The 16466-nt window shown below is 48.1% G+C and overlaps 1 protein-coding gene across 3 annotated transcripts in view; it reads left to right on the top strand.

Annotated features, from left to right (window-relative positions):
* Window positions 1-901: 901 nt before the first annotated feature.
* Window positions 902-16466, top strand: part of LOC144818519 (A disintegrin and metalloproteinase with thrombospondin motifs 3-like) — a 641954-nt gene continuing 626389 nt past the window's right edge. For all 3 annotated transcript variants that reach the window (XM_078676013.1, XM_078676012.1, XM_078676014.1), the window contains exon 1: window positions 902-1343. In XM_078676013.1, the coding sequence (XP_078532139.1) occupies window positions 1272-1343 (72 nt within the window). In that variant the 5' untranslated portion in view covers window positions 902-1271. The remainder of the gene's footprint in view (window positions 1344-16466) is intronic.

Below are 16466 nucleotides of genomic sequence, written 5' to 3'. Positions count from 1 at the left end.
TATTGTTCTAGTTTGTGTTGCAGCCGGAGTTACAGGGCGATCCGGAGGTGGAAGGGTACAGATGGGTACCCCTTCAGTAGCACAATAGGGGTGCCTTTGCCCTACCCCAGGAGTCTTTACTGCAGGACCCTTGAGAAAGAATCGCCGGCGCCCCGCTAGTCCTTTGGGTGGTTGGGAGCCTTGGCAACCGGGGGCTTGCCTTGCAACGCTCTGCCCTAAAAATTGCTTGAGTAAAATGGTGGACCAGTGGTTCACTTTATTCAAGGGGGGAATCCCCTCATAACTGATAGCACCGATTGGATTGGCCCCCGTGCAATTTGGCTCTTCAGGCAGGCAGGGCAGCTTAGGGCAGTCACCACTGCCTGCCCTTGGATCGCTGGTAAGTTAACCCACCATGTTGCATACTTTTGTATGGAATAAACCTGCAGCAATCTTTTCCCAACAAAGAATTGTATTGTGTATTTATTTATTCCGTTGTGCATGCTAACTTTGCAAAGGGTGGGGAGTGTTGACTATATAGGCACTATGGACTATGACTTTGGTGGGCGTGAGGTGTGTCTGCCCAGCCCTTGCTCGGGTACACAGTTCTCCTATTTTTATACACTTCAACCTCTGCACACAAATACATATGCACAGTGTCCCAGAGCCCCACACTCACAAACACCCCATCCCCACAGCGAGGTGCACGCAGTACCACACGCGCACTCTGCTGCCACAGCAGTAAACAGTACCACGCACACACAACCCCATGGCCCTTCTTCGCCCCTCAGAGTGCTGCAGTCTCCTTCAGCCTTACTCTCTCCCTCCTCCGAGCTCCTCAGCAGCGGGTTGAGCCGGTGACGTGGGCGGCGGGGGGCGCGGCCCAGGGCGCTTAAGAGACCCTGGTGGCGGGCCGGCCGGCAGAGCAGAGACAGCTCCCTCCGAGCAACAGGAGTCACCGACGACTCTTACCGCCCACCCCAGCCCCGAGTAGCGACTAAAGTAACTTCCACAAAAGTCCATGAGCCCCCCCAACCCTCTAACAAAAGGAATCGACGAATGTTTATTTGACTTTAAATAAGAAAAATAAACAGGAGCTAGTTTAGTGTAGATGCTTGACCCCTGCTGAGATCTGCCAGCCGGGATCCGTTCTGCTGCTGAGGAAGCAGAGGGCACCGCGGCGGGCGCTGCCAGGCGAGGAGCCGGCTCGGAGTGTGGGCTGCGGCTGAGCAGGGGAGCCCTCTGTGCCCCTTGGTGGCTCCGGTTGGTGCTGGGCGCTGTCTGGACGCGGGATGCTTCTGCTGTCACTCTGCTGCGCCGTGCTGGCATCAGCCCTGCTGGAGCTCGGGACATCAGCTCAGCTGGTAAGTGGCATCTCTCCTGTGGCACGCGCGCTGCCAGCGGGCCACGCAGCCCAGCACGACTCGTGTGTGCACTACCACCTCGAGTGCGCTGCCCACCGCGTGTGCACGCCCACCCCGGGGTAAACCCTTATATAATGCCGGCATGTCCCATGTGTCTACCTACCGCCCTCCTGTCTTATAACCAACCTTACCTAACCCCATGTGCACGCACCCAACACATATACCCATGTATTGCAGTATTATACCTCTACTGGTACTTTGTACGCTTTTGTAACTTGCACACGTCACTTTTTTTCCTCCTGTAATGCACCGTTTGCTACCTCTTGTATTGTGTTTGCTCACAATTGTCACTTTTGCCTCACGTAATTTACGTTTGCTTTTGTAATGTGTTCACTTGTAATTTTTTCCTCATGTATCATTACTGTTCCTATTGTGAAGCGCTCTGACACCTTCGGGTAAAGTCCGCGCTATATAAAAACGCATAAATAAATAAATAAATAAACCTCACCCCCATGTACGTAGCCACTCGGGGCTCCGCCATTCCATGCACTCATGCACTGCTACCCCAAGACACACCTACAAGTACTGTCACCCTGAGGCATACCCCTCCCTGGCTACTACCATGCCCACGGTCTTGTCAATCCTCGTTGTCATATACATGGAATTTCTTGACAACCCACATCCCCCACACATATGCATGAACTGCCACCACACGGCGAGCCCTGGGGTACTCTGCCTGCCTCCAGACAACCAGAGCCCATATCCTCCAAAACGCACCCCTCCCTTTACCAAGTGTGCGCTGACGCCACGCATCCAAGTCCCTGCCTCTATGTGGGCATCAGCCCCTTCAAAATACCACGCATTAAAGGGAACGGTCCCTCCCATGACATTCCCACACCTCCAGGTGTGCTGTTACCACTCACCGACCGCACAAGTCGCAGTGCGTGTTCACACTCAGAAATGCACCGCCCGGTGTATACTCTCATCATTAAGATGGGATCTGCTTTCTCCCATATTGTCCTCGCGGCGCCCTCTCGGGATCCGCTCTCCCACGCCAGTGCAGATGGATTCGCCGGGGGGACCCTTCACCGTTCACACGTGGATGTCCTGTATGTGGTGAGAGGCCACGCCGCCTGCGCGCTGCCCTTCCGCTCTTCTAGGAAAGAGCAGCCGAGCAGAGCTGCCAAGCTTTCAGTTTGCTCATTTGCCACATTTCCATGTGTAGATTGTGTGTATGTGTGACGGTTCTAGGCCTTTTGTGTGAGACTTTGAGTGAGAGTAAAAAACAGACAGTTGCGGTCATGTCAAGAGACAATGGTAAAGAAGAATTACACATTTTCTCATATCCAATGGTTTAAAAGGGACCTTAAAAGCCACATCAGCCTGAAACCACTAAGCACAAGCAACGTGGATAGCTGAAACTGAGAGCCGGTTCAGTTGCATCCTAGTCTGTGAAGCTTCAAGCATAGGGCGAGAGTCCAGAGGCTGCATAGAGCAGCAGGGCCCAACATGTTGGCTCCTGGGCCACCAGTGACTTAACTGACAGGTTATATTGAAAGCACACAGGTGGTATTAATATTATGGTCTAGGAATTCCAACCTCGTCATATCTCCATCAAATGTAGTCTCTTCTTAAAAAGAATTGGGGTGTTCTCCGTTGGCTACTACCTCTAACTCAAATCTTCACACTGATAGAGCACAAGGAAGCCAAATGAGTCTGTTTGAGGCGCTATCCTCTCTTTCCTTTTTACAGACCAGGACACTCATAGTACTCTTTCCCTTGCCTCCCCTCTCCATCCTTTGCTTTGCTTTCACACTTCTCTACCTCAATGTCTCTTCCCTGCTCTCTGCTTTTGCTTCCATCCACCCCTTCGGTATCCTGCTTTCATCTCCCCCTCCTACTGTCTCAATCGCATTTCTCCTCAACCTTTTTAACTTTCTATCCTTTCTTTATCCTCCATCTTCTCCCTCGTTTCAGCACTCTCCTTGTATCTTTCACCTCTGCCTTCGTTCCACCTTCATCTTTCTGTTTCGCTAGCTCTTTTCCTTACTTCTTTTTCCTTCTTCTCTCCCTCTCTCCCTCTCACCCTTGTAATCCTTTTTGGATTTTCTCTCACCTCACTCTTTCCTGCTCTCAAGCCCCTCCTTACTCTACCCCCTCCCCCTCTCTCCCTGCATCTGTCAACCTCTTCCCCTCATTCAGTTTTCCCCACTCATTTCGTCTCTTCTTTCCCATCAATCCAATTTTCTCTACTTTCTTCCTTCTAACTCTTTCTGCAGCTATCTAATCCACTACAACTCTTCTTAGACCACGCAGTCTCTTCTCACCTCTCTCCCAACAACACCTTTTTCTCTCTTTGGTTACTCCTAGTCCCTCCTCATCTCTCATTCTTTCTTTTGCCCCCTCTCACAACTTGTATCCTTCTTTGCCTCTCTCTCTTGCCTGCACGCTCCCAAGTCTTGGTGACTCCTATTCATAGTTGGCGCTACTGCTTCTGAGGTGAGGTTGTGGGTGGGTGAGAGGCGGCTTGGATTCCGGTAATCACATAGCATTGTATGCAAAAAAAAACTAGGCACAAGGGGGCCATTTTCAGCTTAAGGAGTTTGGTGGTTATTGTGTTGTGTGACAGAACAGGTTAGATTAGAGTGCTTGTCATGTTATGTTAGTTGGCTTTTGGTATAGCGCACCGACTCGACCCTGAAGGGGCATCTCGGCGCTCTGCCAGGCAGGAGGCAGCGCTTCCTGCTGCTGATGAGGTGCCTACTTTGAGACGTGCAGACAGGTTAGTGTGAGTCCAGGTGCGCGTGGGCATCAGGCTTCTGTGTTCATTAGAAGTTTCAAGGGAGCTCGGTTTGTTTGGCTGCTCAGAGTGTTAAATGAAGACATAAAATGGAATCTATATCCTTGTTTTTATGTATGCCTGACATTAAAGTGATGAAACGTACATGATAATATACACAATAATGCGTAGTTTCTTAAAGCATCCTCGTCACTATAATTTGCGATCTAGGTGGAGGAGAGGGGCAGTTGCTATGTCTGATATGATATATGTACTGCATGTCTGTGATTGCATAGCTATGAAGACTGGATGTACATTGCAAAACACATTTGTACCTATGGCTGTATAAAACCCTTCTGCACTCCCTTATAAAAACACAAGAAGTAAATTAAAAAAATAAAATAGACTCCATTATATCTGTGCATTTATTTTGCTGACACACCTTCATTGTTTTGTCTTTTTTGCTGCCTGGAGTGTGTTATAAAGTTCTGTGAGGGAGAGCAAGGGCTACTGCCCACTGCTCTACTGTGTCCAACTGAGGGGAACAAGGGGTCAGGGAGGACACATTAGGCTAGAGATCAGGGGAAGTGTGATGGGGCTGGAGAAGAAAAGGGGGCATTGGTGAGAGAAACTGAGAGAGGGGAGGATATTCAGGAAAGAAATGGAACCCTCTTATTCAATTGGCTTTTGGTCTTCCTTGCCGACAAACAGGCTCAACTTGGTGAATGATAAGCCCTCTACTCATCTTTAAAAACCAACCTCTGACGCACTGCTTGGTAATTCTTGTCCAGATAGGAAGTGTGTGTAGACAGACCACATGGTACGCTGGTATTGATACAGCCCAGCCGCGGAAGAGCCGAATGTAAATGCACTTCAGGGCTTATTTACATGCCCTGTGTGCTGCCAGAGAGGCACTTATTTGACGGTCCGGTGGTGCAGAGTGCAGACCCATATTCACGAGGCCACATAAGGACAATACGTGGCTTTACATGGCCGCGTAGTTATGGTTTAAGGTAACGCAGCGCAAGTCGCTACGTTGCCTCACACTGCGTCAGGGAGGCGTGGCATGGGCGTTGTGGTGGGTGTTCCCAAGCAATGTCCATGGATTTTGGCACATTCCCATATTTACAACATAGCGTAAATCTGGGAAGGAGTAAAAGACGTGCGCTTCCCCAGGAATGGCGTAACAAGGTTATTTCTCCCAGTTATGTCCTCTTTCTATGTGTGCTGCATTTTGCAGCACACATAGAAAGAGGAAAACACTTCCATGTGTTGTTTTTGTGCAGGAAGGTGTCCCTTCCTGCACATAAAAAACATTCCTACAACGTGGAAACCCTTTCACCATGGTTCAAGGGTGCCTGAGTTGGCGCAAGGCAGACATTTGTGTGCCAGTGAAAGAGGACAGGAACGTGCCATACCTCATAGATACGGCACATTTCTGTGATTTTCTTTTGACGCAGTGCAGCAAAGTGACATGCAGCAATGCCCGGCATCAACAACTTGTAAATGAGGCTGCTAGTATTCTGTGACCTTTATACACAACTTGTAAATGAGGCTGCTAGTATTCTGTGACCTTTATACATTGTTTAATATTGGTTTGTGAATAATTCAAGGTGTATTTCGACTCTAGCAGACTCAGGCAGCACTGTGTGCACTTAGTCACAGTAGCGGCCCGCGGTGGGAGTGCTGCCGGGCGCTGACGTGGGGTGGGGGAGAGGCAGGGTGGGGGTAGTAAACTCCGGAATACTGCCGCACAGAGGTAAGTACACAAACAAATACATAAAACTAATTTAGTTGTGTGCGCTGCAATGCCAAATACAATGCAGCGCTGCAGCGTCAAATGTGATGCAGCGTACGCAGCGAAATTCATTTTATTTATTTGTTTGTGTACTTACCTCTGTGCGGTCGTATCTTGGACTTTACTACTCCCACCCTGCCCCCTCCCCCGCCCCTGGTCAGCGCCCGGCAGCACTCCCACCACAGGCTGCTTAATCTTAGTCACCTGTCAGCAGTGCTCTTGCTGCTAATACAGCTCCTCGGTGTGTGTGCCTCGAGGGAATAAGTGCAGCACTATAAATGCGTAACTAGCGCATTTTAGTGCGGTGATGTGGACACCACACTAAAATGCGTTAGTCCAATCCCTGATGCGTGGTACTTGGTAGGGCTGGCCGGGAAAAGCATACACGTGTACACATTTCCATTTCTGGATGTGGGAATGCCACCAGACTTCTCCAGGAAAAGAGTCTTGTGGAATGAGCAAACCCCACGCGCGCTAGGAAGCTGAACGCGTGAAGAGAGGGGTCCAATTCTGCACAGCGGAAAGGAAAGAGGTTTCGAAAGTTCATGGTGAAGGACGTCGCGTCTGCTCGCCAGAGGAGAGCGAGGCTGCCTGAAAAAGCGCCTCCTTGCTGAGAAGCCGGGGCCTGGGAGGCTGTGGGTAGGTCTGGGATTGGCACACTGGCCTCCCCGGGCCCTCCCACCGCACCGCCCCTCCTGAAATCTGGAACTCATTCCTCGAAATCCGTCGGGCTCCGAGAGAGCCTCCTGCTACTGCATCAGGGCAGCCTGCAGCGCCGCCGCTGCCCTCCGGGGCCACAGGGGACGTTGTGGTCTCTGTGCGTCTATGTTTGCCTAAGTGCGTGCGTTTGTGTGTTTTCGTGTATGTCTGCACGTGTGTGTCCCTGTAAATGCCTATGTGGCTGTGAAAGTGTGTAAGTCTGAGTTGTGTGTTTGTATGCTTGTGGGTGAATTGATCTTAGTGTCATTGTGTGTGTTTTGTCTGTTGCAGCGCGAGTGCATGTCTGTGTCTGTGTGAGTGCCTGCGTATTTACTCTTTATGAGGGCGTGTGTGTTTATGTCTGCATCAGTTTGTGTGTCTGTGGAGTGGAACTGAAATTGTGTCTACATATGTCAGAGTGTGTCCATGTCAGTTTGTGTCTGTTTTTGTGACTATACGTGTGGCTGTATCAGCGTGTGTGTTGTGTGACAGTTGTGTGTCTATGTGAATGAATGTTGTTGGCATTGGTGTGGGTCATTCAAGGCCTGTACGAGTGCTGTCATCTTTGTGCGGGGTTTGGATGTGAACATTTTTTTGGGTGTGTTTAGGTAGTCTTTTTATGTCGGTTGCATGTGTGATGGCTGGGGGAACATCCTTGCCAGCGCCCGCAGTGCTAAATGCTGGATATTAGAACAACGCATCAGTGAGATGTCTCAGTCCATTGGCACGCACAAATGGGTGCTTTTTTAATTAGGTACCCAGAGGGCACACTAATCAGGCAAATAAGACGTCTCTCGCGGCAAAAAGGTACCTCTCGAGTATAGACTTGCTAGCAAGGTAGGGTGACCGGAAATTCAGAATCCAAAACCGTGAGGGGGAGACACAGAAACACGACTAAATCATGTTTACACCATATATCTATAATGAAAGATAAACTTCTCCCCAGCCCTATTGGTGTCAAGAACTCCAGGGTCACATTGTTCATAAGCCCGACCGTGGTTCCAGGGCTCTGTAGACGTCATTCACCCCTCATTAAATCCGCCTGTGTTGCGTGAATGAGGCGAGGCGGCACAGCAGGTGACTGTAAAAGTCAAGTTGTGTCCTGGTGTGATAAGAGGGCCGGGTGAAACGTGAGCCTGCACACGTCTGTGATTAATGTGCACGCTCATTCCACGCGCTCCCACAAAACGGGGCATGTCTTTGTTTAGCCAGAAAGACTCAGGACACCGGGGCAGTCCTTAAAAACCCTATAGCAGGGCCATCAAGTGATGGCATACAGCCCATATTTAGAGCATGAACTTTAAGCAAGTTTTCCGCTGCCAACCAGTGGCCCTATTATACAAAGGGTGCACCTGCCCTGTTTGTGCCCGTCGTACCTTAAAACAGGTGTGCCAGACGCAAACAGGGAAAGTGCGTCCTATTATATGGAATGCACTGCCCCCAGGGCAGCCACAAACTCAAAGCTGCCCCTAGGGCAGTACATTCCTGTGACAAACAGAGTGGCTGCTTTGAAACCCCTCATGTGTTCACTGTGCAGGTGGCACCTGCCTGTCCTTTCAGAGGGGATGTCTGGGAGGGTCCATCGGATCCCCTTTACCCTCTGCAGAGGGCTGTTCTCAGGGGGCGCCCTGGCAATGGGCCATCTTTTAGGTGATGCACTGTCAGTACACTTCCTGTGCGCCCGCGTCTGTAATATGGCATGGGTGCAGAGGCAAAGGGATCACCTCATTTGCAGGGGGGCATGCCCCCTGCAGATAGCGCTGGCGCTTTATGTGCACCAGTGCTATTGGTAAGACAGAAGGAGTCTGTGGCTCCTTCTGTAATACCAAAGTACCCTGGGGGCACACAAAGTTGGCGCGAATGCCCATTGCGCCCCCGGGTCACTCTCTGTAATACAGCCCCTAGGGTTTGGATGCAGACAGACAGGAAGAGTTAACTGGAATCCAGAAGACCTCACTTAGCTGCCTTAGCTGCCTCCCTTAACACACCCCTCCTCACTTTATTGTTTTTTCGCGCAAGCACTGTAGCATTCTTCCTCTTAATCAAAGAGGTTTGACGTCCTGAGAGAGGTTACCACCTGTCTCAACTTGCCTCAGACTGTCCTGATTTTTTGGGAAAAACTGGACAGTTGTGTCTGCCTTTTGCATGCGTTTTAACCCCATACCTACACGTAACAACATTTGAGACTTTTTCTACAGCATACCCTTTTTGCAAATGGTCATCAAAGTCACAATTTACTTGACACTGCTTCAAGAATATAGCTTGATGTTACGTAGCATGCAAAGTCTGAGGTCACTGCTCCAACACTCACTGGTCCATACTCCGAAGACAGCTGCAGTCACTTTAAATGTAAACCATCAACCCATCAAAGAGGTGCAAGATCGGTTGTGGCCTTCATTTACATTAAAACAAAAAAAAAATATATATATATATTCACTGAAAAAAACAAAGATTAAAGTATCATTATAGTTAGGTGAAACGTTCAGTAGTAACACCGTAACATTTTAAACTCTCCAAACCACAAAAATTCACCAGTTAGAGTTATCTCAAGTAACTATAACTCATGTCCTAAGGTAACTATTACTCACGCCCCGCCATGCACAGTTTTCTCATCAATAATTTAATTGCAAATGTTGCAGTGATGTTATCAATTATGTAATAGAACATGTTCAACTGGTCACTTTTCTGGTGCTAATTACTATATATTGGTGTTAAACTGGTGCTAATAAGGTGCAACCAATGCCCAGACAGTGTTAACAAGTGCAAAAGTGACAAAATAAAGAAGAAAACTATCATAAAATGTGTCGCATTACACCGCATAATTTAGCTAGTCTCACCAAATAATTTACTGAACTCTGCCACATAATTTTGGTCTCCTCTGCCACCTAATTCCAGTGGCCCTGACTATAACGTTACTTTAACCTTTGCTTTATTCAGTGCATTTCCAGTTCTTTTTTAAAAGAGAATGTCATATTTTATTACATTACATAAATCATACCTTAAACCATGTGTGGCGGAGGGTTGGCTGCATGCCAGGCCTAAGGGCAACCCCTGAATGCAGCCAATCCCATGCTGCTCACAGCCTTTAGTTGCGCGCGGTTGGGATTAAGTTCAGGCCTTGGTCTATTGCCAGGTCCTATGTCCAATCCCTCCAAAGGCAGCAAACTCCATGCCATGGACATCCTTTGACAACGCGGTGTAGGGTTTGCCTTTGTGCTCTTAGGACCTCACTCCCTGGGCCAAAACATATAGATTAAGGGGAGGGTTCATATAGCCCCTCTCCTTAAACTTATTATATTTTATTTATTTTAGGAGTTTTATATAGCACTAGCTGGACCCGAGGGTATCAGAGCGCTTTACATTAAGTAAATTATGTGCAAATAGGCAGTACAGAGTATAGTCAAACATGGGGATCGAGCCGGGTATAGAGCGAACAAAGGTGCAGTCGTGCGGACGGGCATGGAGGGTGCAGTTCAAACAAGACTGGCCACCAAAAAGTTTCTTTGTTCACACAGGACGAGTGTACTGAAAGTTTTCTTGATCCGAGTCAGTGTCACTGGTCAAAAATTAAAGTTAGAAAGAGTGCAGGCTAGGGTGCATCCTTGGCTCCTATCGGTTCGTTCGAGAGTGGTAGAGGAAGAGGATTTTGAGCAGATTATTGAATTTAGGAAATGAGGGGATCGTTCTGATGTGGGGGGGCTGGAGTTCCAGATTTTGGGGGTGTTTTTTTGCTTGCGAGATTTCAGCGGGATGAGTAGCAGAGTGTTGGAGCTCCTGAGGTTTCTGGACTGGCCGGCCCTTTTGAGTTTGGGAGCCCGGTATTCCGGTTTGCCTGTGTGCAGGGCTTTGTGGGTGATGCAGGCTGTTTTGAAGCTGGCTCTCAACTCAATTGGGAGCCATTTGAGTTCTTTGAGTGCAGGGGAGATGTGATTAAATTTCTTAGTTCCGGTGACCATTCTAGCTGCTGCATTCAAGGTTGTTTTTTGGGGGCGAGGTGGGATTTTGCTGTCCCATTCAGGGCTGCAATCCCAGAATCAATTCTGGAGAGCACCAGTGCTTGGGCCTCAACAGGCCCTGGGGACCCCACCCCCTGGGGCCAAATTCAACAAAAAGGGGAGGTGGCCTGTGCAACCCTACTCCAGAGCCTGAAAAGGTCCTGGACCCTATCCCCAAGGCCAAATTCTAAGGGGAGGGGAGTGTGCAGCCCCTCTTGCCAATCATAATCATGCCCTGGGCACCCTATCTCCTGGGGCCCTAGCCAATAAAAATGGGTAGGGGGTTAGCTACCCCCTTCCTTGATCCTAATTAGGCCCCAGGGACCCCAACCCCTGGGGCTCACATGCAAATAAAAGGGATGGGGGCCACTCGACCCCCCTCCCCAAGGCTTTATAGGTCCTTGGGACTTATCCCCCGGGACCATAACTGTTTTAAAATGGGAGGGTGTTCATGCGTCATCCCCCTTCCCAAGACTATTATGGAGCTGGGGACCCCATCCCCTGGGTCCTGCATCAGTTATGGTTGGGTGCGGAAGCCGTCATTGCTCCCAGTGGTAGGAATGAGCTACATTTAAGCTGCTCTCGCTGGGCGGGAACAAAATGTGTTCTGTTTCCCTTCTCACATCAGTGCAGGCAGGGAAATAGAACACCAGTCTGCTCCCAGATAGTGGGAGCATTTTTAAATCTCCCACCCACTGGGAATCTACTTAGTTTTTAGTCCCATTTGGTGGGAGATTTAAAAATGCTCCCAGCGGATGAGAGCAAACACACATTTCCCTGCTCATGCTGGTGTGGGCAGGGAATCTACTATGTCCTGGGGTGGGCTCTCTGGGACACAGTAAGTGAGACAGTTCCAGGGGCCAATAAAGGCTCATGGAGGGGGATCCCCTCTCTTCTGTTTTAACCTAGGGCACTTGGGGATGGGGTCCCTAGGGGCGTTATAAGGCTCAAGGAGGGAAGCCTCTCTGCCCCCTCCCATTTATTTTACGTCGGCCCTGGGGGTTCGAGATCCCCAGGGCCTAAGTAGGCTCTGGGAGGGGGGCCACGCGCCCCCACCCTATATGAAATTGCTTTGCCCTAGGGGCGGGGTTGATGGGCCTTTCTAGGCTCAGAAATGGAGAGCGCAAAGCAAAAATGCTGTTCATCAAATCCTGGGATTTGATGAACCATGTCTGAGAGAAAACAGTTTTCTGAGATTTCATTAAATAGATTATGGTAGTTACAATCAGAAAACATTTTCGAAATTCTCAATATCCTGGTCTGCTATGTGAAAATAAAGTCTGATATTCTTAGTAAAATGTACTTCCAGCAGCAGCCTGTCTGTTGATGCCACAGTGTTTTACAGCAATGTTACACAGTGTTTTACTGAACAACTAGAGTTCTAACATTCTGCATTATGACAAAAGTGTGGCACACATGAAGCCATCTTGATGGATTCAAAGCTGTCAAATGTAAAGCATTTCTTTTAGAAATTAACAAAACGAGGGGATTCTTTTTGTCATTGAAATTATGGCGTGTGCTCCAGAAAACTAAAATGAGAAACCTTTCCTTGAGTTCTCAAATATTTTCCTCATCCACTTCAGTAACACATTCTGAAATACAGAGAGATACATGCCCTTCCAACACAAGCAGCAGGCTGTAAGTTAACTCTCTAGGAATTAACTTCAGCGTCACCACAGAGTTTTAATGAACAACCAGAGAATTAACATTTTTATTCAGGACAAAAGCGATGCACTCCTGAACACCATTTTGTTGGAATAGGGGCTGTTGAGTTTAAAGTCTTCCTTGAAGAGGAGGCTGAAGTTGGCTCAGCATCCTGTGATTCTGGGCAAATCATGTAATCGACACACACTAACCTCAGACCTTGCTGTGGATGGGAAATAGAGGCACGGGGCCTAGAGACTAGCCAGCCTCCAATCTAATATGTATACACAAAAATGGGCTGTCCCTAGTGTGGGTTCCTACAGTTTCCGACAGAGTCATATTGAGGTGCAGCATCAGTGGGGGCATCTCATAAAAAGTTTCGGACTGGCCTCTCACACCGCCCGGTGTTATGCTTCATCATCGGCTGTCCTCGCCCTCTAAAAACTTCGTTTGATAGAGGGCGGGCATACACCTGCAGACAGGGATGCACTTCTAAAGCTAAGTGGTGGCCGTGTGAAAGTGAAAGGTGATCTAAAAACCATTACATTTGTGACTAGACTGTGTTTATTCAATGTGCAAAGGTATGGTATTAAAATAGGCGAACGGTGATCTAGGACGCTATTCTCCCTTCACTGTGTTAAGTGTGATCAACATGTCCCTGCATTCGTGTCCCCGAAGGGTACGTAGCATTCGTCAGGACCAAAAGGTTTCTAACTATGGGCACTGCCTTTTGCATCTAGTGCAAGAAAGACCTGTCCCTCAAGGGCCGGGGGCTAGTGGAGTCAAGCTACCCGTTTGGTGTAGTACCAATGTAAGTGATTCTGTAGGAAAAAAGGAAACAAAAAAAGGACATACAAACCAAACATGTAAGTATATTTACAAGTGGCAAACTTTGTCATCCAAGCCAAGTTACACCTATTGCGTGCGTGGTGTGGTCTTTATGAGGCACGTGGCAAGTATACGTTTAATCACACAACCAATGAAATGATGGCAATCCATTTCTTACCCTAGAATACTATCCTATTTACTCCATGGGAGGGCGAGGGTGGAAGGGCCTACTGTGACTTTCTGTAAAAGGAGAGGTACAGAGGGTTAGGGTCTATTTGTGTATCCACAAGGCTGTGATACAACTGGCCAACAAACAGTATAATGCAGTAAAAAAGTTGTATGCCCAGTGTGGGCAAGATACACACAACCTTTCAACAGAAGGGGAAACAAAACTTTCACTTTCACAACCATACAGACACTCATACTCTTACTGTTTGAATTCAGCACTTCCAGCCATTGTCTCTAAAGGCGTCCTATCGGTCTCCCAGTCGCTGGAGAATGATGAAAAACCGGAGGGTTTAAATACTATGGTCAAGTGATTAATTAATTGCCAAGTACGCGCTAATAGGAAGCATGTGGGGTACATCCTGTGTCCCGTTCGGGCCGGGTCTGGACACCTGTGTGGGCGTGCCTAATCCACTCGCTCACATTGGGTGAAAAAGGAGTTATTTCCGCCCAGTACCTAGTGAACCCAAGGTGCGCACGCGCTACTAAGTGTAAAGCACACTTGGACGGATCGTCGTGACCACAGGGTTTTGAAAAAGTGGCTACTCTCTAAGAGTTAGCATCACACACTAGGAGCATAACTCATCGATGCGGGCTATGCGCTGCAGTCAATATCCAGGCTGTTCGCACGTGTGTCGCTCTCTCTATGATTAAAGTCACATTAGTAAATGTGAATGCATCACTATTATGTCTCACTGACTGTGCATGAGTGTGATGGATTACTGCTCTAGCGTTGTGTTGGTGTATAATCGTGGAGTATATCCATCCATCGGTCACTTCCTTGACAGTTTTGTGGTTAAAGGAGGGGGCCTGGGTGTACTGCTCTATAGTTTAAGTTGCATGTCCCGTGCTTGAGCCAGTGTCCTTGATCTGCGAGGTTACCACAGTACAACATTTCTAGCCCAATACTAATATGGTGAGCACCATCCCGAGTGTTTAGATAATATAATGGTAGTTGTTATCTACCCCGTGGTAATACCTTAACCTATATTTGAATGGAGTGCCCACGTGTGGCCTTTTTCTGTCATGGTCCCAGAGCCCCTACTGTACTGGTATACAACTGCATGAGTCACTGATGGGTATGTACATTGGGTGAGGCCTGGTCACCTTGCCATCTGTAACCATGGTATTTCATCATGTTCCCGGATGTGTAGTTGTCTGCCAATGTCGGTTTTTAGTTTTTTCATGACCTCTAGAATGACCCACTGTAGATAGGAATTACTATGGCTTTTTTCTGTGAAGTGTTTCGTCAGTTTTGTATTTGTTTTCCTGCACTGGATGGTGCTACGGTGTTCGCTGATCCTTGTTTTCACCTTTCTTGTCGCCTTTCCGACGTACTTCAAATTGCATGGACAGGTCAGTATATAGACTACATTTTCCGTATTGCATTTACTGAAGTCTTTTAGTCTCCAGGGGTTGTCCGTGCCAATGTCAACTTCCTTAGTAGTGGTAGTCAGGCGGCAGCACACACAGTTGCCGCACGGATAGTGGCCTGTTGGTTGCGGTTGGCTCCATAGGGTCATCTGGTTGTCATTGTCATTGTTGAGGATCTTCGAGTGTACCAGGTCATCCCTCAAGTTTCTACTCCGTTTGAACGTGAAGAGTGGGGGTTTCCACTTCCGATTTCCGCTGTTCAAGGTTGCCTACTTCTTCTTAATAATGTTCTGCACTCTATTTGAAATGGGAGTGTACGTAGTTACGCATACCAAACGGTCCGTTTGTTCCTTTGGTATGGTCTCCAGAAGGGCTTATAGATGATTATTGTTCTTCGCCCTCTTCTTCGCTCGTTTGATCATTCGACTCGGGTAGTATCTTTCCAGGAGCTTGCTTTCTAGTTGTTCTGCCTGTGCCTGAAAAGTGTCCACCTCCGAGCAGTTCCTCCGTACTCTGAGAAATTGTCCGACTGACAGATTTTCACGTAGTGGTAGATCGCATAGAGGAGAAGACTCTTTCTGTCTGTTGGTTTAAAGTGTACTTTGGTGGATATTCCTTCCGTCGTCAAGGTTATGTCCAGATCCAGAAAAACTGCATGTTTTTTTTCAAAGGTGTGAGTAAATCTTAAGTTGGGGTCTATACTGTTGACCCACTCCACAAACTGTATGGCTTCATCTGTTGTGCCCTTCCCGATGATCAGGACATCATCTATATACCGCTTCCATGTTCTCATCTGAGTTGTAAAAGGATTGGCGGAATTGAAAATATAGTCCTCTTCTAATTGGTGGACATACAGGCACACCATGCTCGGCACAGTCAGTGAGACATAATAGTGATGCATTCACATTTACTAATGTGACTTTAACCATAGAGAGAGCGATGCGCGTGGGCACAGCCTGGATATTGACTACAGCGCATATCCCACATCGATGAGTTATGCTCCTAGTGTGTGATGTTAACTCTTAGAGACAAGCGCGCAAGCGCGAAGCAGGAACATCTACCCTCGCGCATGTGCAGCCACTTTTTCAAAACCCCGTGGTGGCGACGATACGTCCAAGTCTGCTTTACACTTAGTAGCGCGTGCGCACCTTGTGTTCACTAGCTACTGGGCGGAAATAATTCCTTTTTTACCCAATGTGAGCGAGTGGAATTAGACATGCCCCACACCAGGCGTCCAGACCTGGCCCGAACAGGACACAGGATGTACTCCACGCGCTTCCAATTAGCGCGTACTTGGCAATTAATTAACCACTTGACCATAGTATTTAAACCCTCTGGTTTTTCACCATTCTCCAACGATGGGGAGACGGAGAGGACGCCTTTAGAGACAACGGCTGGAAGTGTTGAATTCAGACAGTAAGAGTATGAGTGCCTGTAATGTTGTGAAAGTTAAAGTTTTGTTTCACCTTCTGTTGAAATGTTTTGTGTATCTTGCCCACACTGGGCATACAATGTTTTTACTGCATTATACTGTTTGTAGGCCAGTTGTATCACAGCCTCGTGGATACACAAATAGACCCTAACCCTCTGTACCTCTCCTTTTACAGAAAGTCACAGTAGGCCCTTCCACCCTCGCCCTCCCTTGGAGTAAATAGGATTGTAGTCTAGGGTAAGAAATGGATTGCCATCATTTCATTGGTTGTGTGATGACACGTATACTTGCCACGTGTCTCATAAAGACCACACCACACACGCAATAGGTGTGACTTGGCTTGAATGGC

The sequence above is a fragment of the Lissotriton helveticus genome, chromosome 2_1, assembly GCF_964261635.1.
Source record: "Lissotriton helveticus chromosome 2_1, aLisHel1.1, whole genome shotgun sequence".
NCBI classification, from domain to species: domain Eukaryota; kingdom Metazoa; phylum Chordata; class Amphibia; order Caudata; family Salamandridae; genus Lissotriton; species Lissotriton helveticus.
The sequence above is the reverse complement of the archived record's forward strand: the minus strand, read 5'-3'. Positions and strand labels throughout refer to the sequence as shown.